General features: G+C 44.9%; 1 protein-coding gene across 1 annotated transcript; it reads right to left on the reverse strand.

Annotated features, from left to right (window-relative positions):
- Positions 1-502: 502 nt before the first annotated feature.
- Gkn2 (gastrokine 2) lies at positions 503-7452 on the reverse strand. Its single transcript, XM_035449036.1, has 6 exons — positions 7390-7452; positions 4350-4424; positions 3882-4019; positions 2195-2305; positions 1394-1550; positions 503-585 (listed from the first exon to the last, which is right to left on the reverse strand). Exons 1-6 carry the CDS (start codon positions 7450-7452, stop codon positions 503-505), a joined length of 627 nt encoding a protein of 208 aa, XP_035304927.1.
- Positions 7453-7652: the final 200 nt, after the last annotated feature.

Here is a 7652-nt window from a genome sequence, read left to right on the forward strand (position 1 = left end):
CTGTGACTAAGCTGCCACTTCAGCAAATTAAAACACACGCCCTAAAAGGCATCTGAATGGCCCTCAAAGCTGAATCATTGGTCAGAATAGGGAACTTCCTTCATCAGAGCAGTAAGGTTGTTTGACAAGACCATGCCAAGTGCCATCCTCTTTCTGGTCAATGCCATTGCCACCCAAGTCCCTGCTCAAGCCTGCTGTCTGAGTCTTGAGATCACAGGAGAGCAGATGGCCTACAGGCAGCCACAGAGGGAAATGGTTAGACTGCTGGGGGTTCACCCTATCATCTGAATATTTTCATACATTGTATTCAAAGTGCTTTATATATTAAGGTCAACATCGCTTGGCTCTCCACTGTGCCCGTGAAAGGAACGAACACACAGATATGTGTAAATATATCGTTTATGTGTTATTGTTGAATCTCATAAGCAGATGGAATGTAGGCTTCTGAGTGGAAACCAAAGGTGTATTTCTTTGAAAAGATGAATTCAGCTGATGGACCATCTTAAAAGTGAGCTCCTGCACAGATGGAGATTCCCAGGATCCCCAGGAGGCCAACCTTGGCGCAGGCTCCAGTGGCTACCTCTTCTGGAAATGAGAAAAATGTAAAGAAATAGTATTAAAAATGCATTTCCATGCAGCAAGCCAATCTTTTCAAAGGGTCCTGAAGGGGAGGGGCTTGTAATTTCATAGCACCAAGATTTTAGCTGAACTATATTACTACTACTAATAATAAATTAATTTACACAAGACCGACAAAGCTGCAGTCATGCCCTCCTACCTCTCTAAGTGCTTATGAATGCTGACTTTCTGGGCGAATGCACAGCAAATGCTAACACCTCCTTCTTCATCTCCCACTACTCTGACAAATGCCTTTTGTTGAGTTAATTGTCCACTAATTCTGGACACTTTGCCATAGACATTGCAAATTCATCAATGATCGCAGTGCCCTGTGACACCTGACCAACATCCCCTACCTGTCCACTCACTCTACCTTATCTTCCTGGACCACTTATGCCAGATCCTGGCAACACTCCTAGACATCTCCAGAGAACACTGTTTGAAAGATGCTCTGGAAGTGTTTTCCACATGGAGAACTTACATGTGAAAAACGGGATCCCAGGGCTTCCCTTGAGGGACCTTCCTGACCACATTTGTCATTCTCACTCCTTCACGTTCCCACTGGACTGAAGCCCTCAGAGGCAGAGTTTTGCCCATTTCTGCACTCCTGACATCTCTAGCAGTTCATTCACACAGTAGGACTTCAATTCCTAAAGTAAACTTAACTAAGTCTTGTTTTCACTTAAGTGTATTTCACACAGCTGCTCTCCCACCTGACCCCGACTGCGAGGCGTACATCAGCTTCCAGAGCTTGTTTGGCCTCCTTGGTACTCACTTGGCTTTGTAACCACCTCCCCCTCATACAGGGGCATGTTCTTGCACAGCTGCTCAATAGGCGACCCAAACAGGAACCAATCCACCTTCGTGAACAGAGACTTCAAAGGGTTGTATTTGACCCAGGTGTACTCTCCAGAGTCCATGGTGTTCATCGTCTAGGTGACGTAACAGAGAGCAGTTTTGAAGAAGCTGGTGAGCCTGGTGTACCTTACTCTAAGTTGTGAATGGCTTTCTCTTTCCAGTGGTTAAATAAAGGACATTCAGAGATTTCAAGTCATGGTTTCCTGTGACTACTCTGCCTGGAAGAAAAGCTCAATTTTTACCCGTAGTATTTCACTGCAGTAAACTCACAGAAGGAAAATCTCCTGAAAAGGAAGACACGGATGGGGCAGTGCAGACAGGGTCAAAACTAGTTGTCTAGCCTTGTTGCACTGTGTGGAGACTCCCATACTCTGGTATTATTTGTCTGTGTCTTTGAATTCCTGAATATCATAAATGTACTCCATTTTCAACCACACTGCATCTTAGGTCTCACCTCCAAGAAGAAAGGTTCACCAGCTCCCTCTCCAAAGACAGTTAGTTCATTTAGGTTCTTATAAGTTCATGTTTTCAGGGCTCTATGATGAAAACTGAGCTGAGATGAACTTCTACTCCTCCTTCCCCCGAATGTGAAAACACATGAAAAAGCCGAGCATCATATACATGGAATTATTAGTTATGGTCCACTGTCTCATTCACATCTCTCTGTAGGCAGCAGCATGGGCTGACTCAGGAGACTTTCCAAGGAATCCCAAGTTACCTGCTTCTCGTACAGGTACCGTTGGAGTTTGTCCAGGGCAGGGATGGCTTTGTGGTCCATCTTGAGGACATAGCAGGCTCTTCGGGAGAGGACCCGGGATGCAATGTAACCCTGAAGGAGCAACAGCACAGTTACCGACCCTGAAGTTTCTGGGATTCTGATTGGGTGAGATGGATGTTGAGTCTTAGAAGAAAGGATTGAGTATCCACTGTGAGTTAATGTCATTGTCTGTCAGTCTGAAATTATGTCCACTCATCTTCATACGAAGTTTTTTGTTTCCCCACTCCTCTTTTGCACACCCTAGAAGCTGGCCTATGTGCTTTGTGCTCTGGAATCAAGGTCTACAGCAGCGGGTTTAAAGACTGAGGAGGAATAACTCTCTGCCTCTTCCTTTGTGTTCTATCTAACCTGTCCTTCAATTTCGACTAACTACAATATCCTTTAGAACTGTATCGTTCAATACCATAATGACTCCACATGTGGCTGTTTAAATTCAAATCCAATGATGTTTATAATCTATTCCATGATGTATTTTAGGTACACAGTAGTCACAATGAATAGAGGCTTCCATTTCAGAAACATAGAGCATCTCAACCTGGCTCGACATTCTAGAAGTCTTCTGGGCATGCTTACACCTACCCTCTTCTCACATGCTTTACCTGTTCTCCCCTCCGTTCCCTCTTCTCCATCCTTCTCTACCTCAGACTCTATCTACCACATGGAGGGAGTGGACTGAGGAAGGCTCAGTTTGACATGAGGAAGGCTCACAGGCCATCACACTTTGACCTTGAATGGACATTTTCTGTGATGCTTCAAATACTTAAACAAGACTCTACTTCCTATTTTTCAAATCTCAAAAGTTCTTAGTACCTAAAATTTAACAATAGATTGAGGCTCTGAGGCTGATGAGAGAGGAAGGGGTTTAAACAAAGTCTCCACAAGTAATTTTTAAGCCACTTTTGGGATTTCCATGAAATCTATTTAAAGATAATTTTAGTTGCACTTCCTGTTGAAGATTTCAAAGACGGTACACTCAGAAAGTGGTGTGGAATTCCCAGCAGCTCCAGAAAGAATGCATGTGGGGAGTTTTGAGAAGATAAAGGGAAAAACCAACTTCAGACACCCATTGTTGGTGTCCATGATGGGTACCTCTGGGTAAGGCAGCCCATAATAAGTGCTGGAGGAAGAAATTAGTAAATTAATCTAAATCAGTGAGTGGATGGAGAACAAAAAGCTTTCAGAAGAAGTTTCTAAGACTTATTACCCTGGTAGAAAACATTGGGAAGGCTTTATAGCAAGTATCATGTTGTCAGGTCTACAGAAATAATTTAAGTTTGTGCATTGCTTTGAGTTTCTGCTCATTTTCTATATGTTTGTATCAGAAGTGCTCATTTATTCATCCAATAGGCACTTTCCTGTTTATGTTCTAAGCATTGCTTTGATCATTCTTCCAGTCCATGTCTGGGCCAGAAGAGGTACAACATCATCACTGCTGAGGAATTCTATGTTTCTTTTTCTTAGAGATGGTTTTATTTGCTCGCTTGATTATTTCAAGGGAAAGGAAGAAGTGAAGAAAAGTTTAAGGACATGGAAAGATGGATAGATAGATAATTTAAATATGTACTAAATGGCTGACCCCTCCCTTTAAAAAAAACCAATCTTCTATAAAGTTCCCCTTGCTGCTTACATGCTTGTAGTCAAAAATAGTGGTTGAAGAACACGACCCTGCATGGATATTGATTGTGGCAGTGTTCTTCTGGTTGTCAATGGTCACTGTCTCCTGGACACTGCCGCCATTGCTGCTTGGGGTGAAGATGTTAAAAACCTAGAATTGATGACAAAGATGAAATAAGTTTTCCATAAATGGTGTGTGTTGAAAAGCAGCTCTTTCACTGCGGTAAAACTTTCACTGGAAGCCCGTGGTTTATTATACTATGCCTGAGAGATCTGAAGCAATGCCATTGCAAGGGGAATGGCATTCAGCCCGTTTTAGTGTGGTAGGTTACATTGTGAAGGCATTGCAGTCAGAAATAAATACCCAGTTCATCTTTCCCAACGCTGGGATTCCATCTCAGTGAAGACATGTGGACTATCCAGTCCTTGGAATATCCAGGTCTCTCATATCCTCCCCCACAGCACTAAGAAGCCAACTCACCTCTTTTGCCTGAGACTGTATTCCAAAGATGGTCAGCACCACCAGAAATGCCACCTGAAAAACCACATCAATTCTCTGTGAGGTAGTCACTCAATGAGGGGAGGTCAATAGGAGACAACGGGCACCTAAGGACAACAGCCAGCTATTATAGGTGACCAGCAGTCTATTTTTCTACTTTAAAAGGTAGAAAGCACAATTTGCCCACTCAGCAAGCACTTGTTGAGTTTGTGTCATTTGTTAGACACACGGTGGGCATGTGAGCAGAGAAGGACTCTCTTGCCAGGGGAAAACCTGACTTGAGTAACACCAGCTTTGGGAAATAGTGGATAAGTTATGTCCTCTAATCTAAGAGGAAAATGTCAATCCCTTGAGACTGAGGTAATGAGCCAATTAAAATGAATCTGCGAGTGACATGGTCACAGTGGGCTTTTTAGAACAGTTATGGAAGGAGGGTACTGGGACCACACTTAACCTTTGACCTCAAGGAAGGCACCCATCTGCTCCCACAGCCCAAATCTCAGGGATGCTATGGACTCAGCAGGGCCAGTGGGCCCTGGGCCTATACAATGCAGCTCTGATGCTGTGCTAAGCTTGGTTCCAAGTCTGACCTGACATTGTCAGCAGGTGTCTTCTCTCTTCTGATCGCCACAGTGAAGTTTACTGCCAGTTACGGTACTGGTGTGTAGGAGGAAGATCATGGGAAGGGCAGACACTTCCCAGAACTCCCTATAGGGTTACTATCCCCCTTTGCCACCCTTCCTCACATCTTCTCCTGGTGCCTGGGGTGGAGACTAACAACAACTTACATGCAGACACCCTACAATCCACTTACACGGGGCTCCCCCGCCCCACTCTGGGCAGCTCTGGAGCCTCAGACACTCCTGCATGTTCTATTTAGTGGGTCTAGGCTAGAAGTTGGGACATGTGAGTCAACAAACCATCTCAGTGGATGCCTAGAGAACACAGGAAGTGTCCTTGGCCCCCAGATCCCTCCTACACAAACCAAGGTTGGTACAGCTGAGCTGTAAGTTTCTACTGCAGGCTTAGATCCCCTTCTTTGAAATCAAGAGGCATTGGGAGAAGATACTGTTCATCTGACAGTCTTTGACGCTTAAGTGTGCAGCTTTCTCAATTAGCTGAGTGAAAACGAGAGGCGGCAGAGGCTGGGGGAGGGCTTCCATCCTGTATCTGAACACGCAGGGTGGAGCCATGGAATCAGGTTTCAGATGGGGAAAATGGAGTCACTAAAGGTTCATTTTTACCTTAATAAAGAATTTAGACACGAGGGCACTCTGGTTGCTTTAAGTTTACCTAGTCACTACTGCGCATAGAGCCCAAGACAGAAAAACCACGTCCTCAATCCCTCGTTTGCAGATTTGGAGAATTCAGTCTCCTCAACTTCATAAGGAGGGCAACAATACCTGGTGTGCACTGTGGGCACAACAAACAGAGGTAACAAAAAGCTGGGGCTCAGCAAGGCTTGGGGGTACTTGCTATCATTCTTATTAGCATTGTTTTTTAAAGTACCACTTCTCTTTCAGATGAAAAATGCAATTGCTCTCAAATTCCTACACCCCTCACAAAGCAGTGAGAAGGGATTACTATTAATCAGACTTGGAAACAAGCTTAGTACAGCATCAGAGCTGCATTGTGTAGGCCCACGGCCCACTGGCCCTGCTGAGTCCACAGCACCCCTGGGATTTGGGCTGTGGGAGCAGATGGGTGCCTACCTTGAGGTCAAAGGTTAACTGTGGTCCCAGTACCCTTCTTCCATAACTGTTCTAAATAATCCTCCAAATAAAATCCTCCAAATAAAATCTCTACATATTTCCATTTTTTCTTTGTGCAGCTTGAGTAAACCAAGAAATATAGGCAATGGATACACAAATATTCAACATTATTCCCACCCCAAACTCTGTTAGTTCAACCCCAGAAGCACAGAGGTGCACAGTGTTTGTCTAAGACCCTTGATATCCACAGCGCATTGGGTACTAGCAGCAGCAGCAGTGAGGCCATGGAGAACACGAACAGATACTCACGGGGGTTTTCATTGTGCCTGAAGAGAAGGAGCTGGAGTGAGTGTGGATGCCTGTGCAGCATCCAGCCTTTATATCGGGTTAAGATGTGGAAATCTCTCTCCTGAGTGGTCATGTCAGAAAAGAGCAAGTCCGTATCTCAGACACACCCCAGCAAACTCCCTTATCTGAACAGAGACCTAACCACATCCCAGGTATCAGGGAAGTTTGTTAGTCAGTGCTGAAAACTCCCCATTGGTCACTCTGCAAACACTCCCAGCTTATCTGTCCAGCCTGGGCTCCCGCCCTGTAACAACACTGCAGACACTTGCTCTACCCACATTGACACTGAAGGAGCATGCTAGCCCCTCTCTACAATGTAAAGTCCTTAAGACTTCCGGGCCCCACTCAGGGTCTCTTTACCACTGCCCAGCTTGTTGAATCTGTCTGCATCAGCATCAGATATGAAAACAGAGGTGAGGATAGTGGCTGGGGTCTTTGCTTGGAATAAGACATGGCTGACTTCCTGTCCTTTAGAGTAAGTGACAGTCTGCAGAGGTTCATGAGGAACAAGACATGGGAGTCTACCAGCACTGCCTAAATGTTTCTGGTGGGGCTTGTCTAGGGCATCATTACCTTAAGAAATTCTCAGATTTTAAAAAGATTGAGAGGGGAAAACAGAGCTTAGTTTGAGTAATTTTTACTGCGCAGTTAGAAATCGCTAGTTGGATTGTGATGGGTGGGGGAGGAGTTGTTTTTAACACGGATTGTGAATTGTGAAATATTGAGCAAGTAGCTAAAATGAACAATGTTTTAGAGAAGGGAGTTTTTAGAAGTGAGACATTTAAGGGTTCCTCAGTTCTGTGGAACTCTGCTGCCTTGGCTGCTTGGCTGGGATGAGGGAAAGGGTGTGTCATTTTTCTAGGTCACTGTGGCAGCAACGACGACAGTTTTGTAGGACATCTGCCAGTGCTCTCTCATCCCTGACTCCAGTGACACGAAGAAGCAAGAAGGCCAGGGCTCACGACAGGATTGCTTCCAAAAGTACGGGTGCCCACTGCCACGTTTTCCCATACCCAGACGTCCATGGACCTAATGATGACACTGTTAACATTTATGAAGCATGTCCTGGTGCTTTTTAAACACATTGTGCATATTAATTCAGTTGTACTTATGCTCCTGGGAGGAATGTCAAGATGCAGGGAAGCTAAAGTAACTCCCTGCAACCACTCAACCTCCAAAGGCAGGAGCTGAGGCTTGAGCATGGTCCGATGCCAGAGTCCACTCT

The sequence above is a fragment of the Cricetulus griseus genome, chromosome 8, assembly GCF_003668045.3.
Source record: "Cricetulus griseus strain 17A/GY chromosome 8, alternate assembly CriGri-PICRH-1.0, whole genome shotgun sequence".
In the NCBI taxonomy this organism is placed as follows: domain Eukaryota; kingdom Metazoa; phylum Chordata; class Mammalia; order Rodentia; family Cricetidae; genus Cricetulus; species Cricetulus griseus.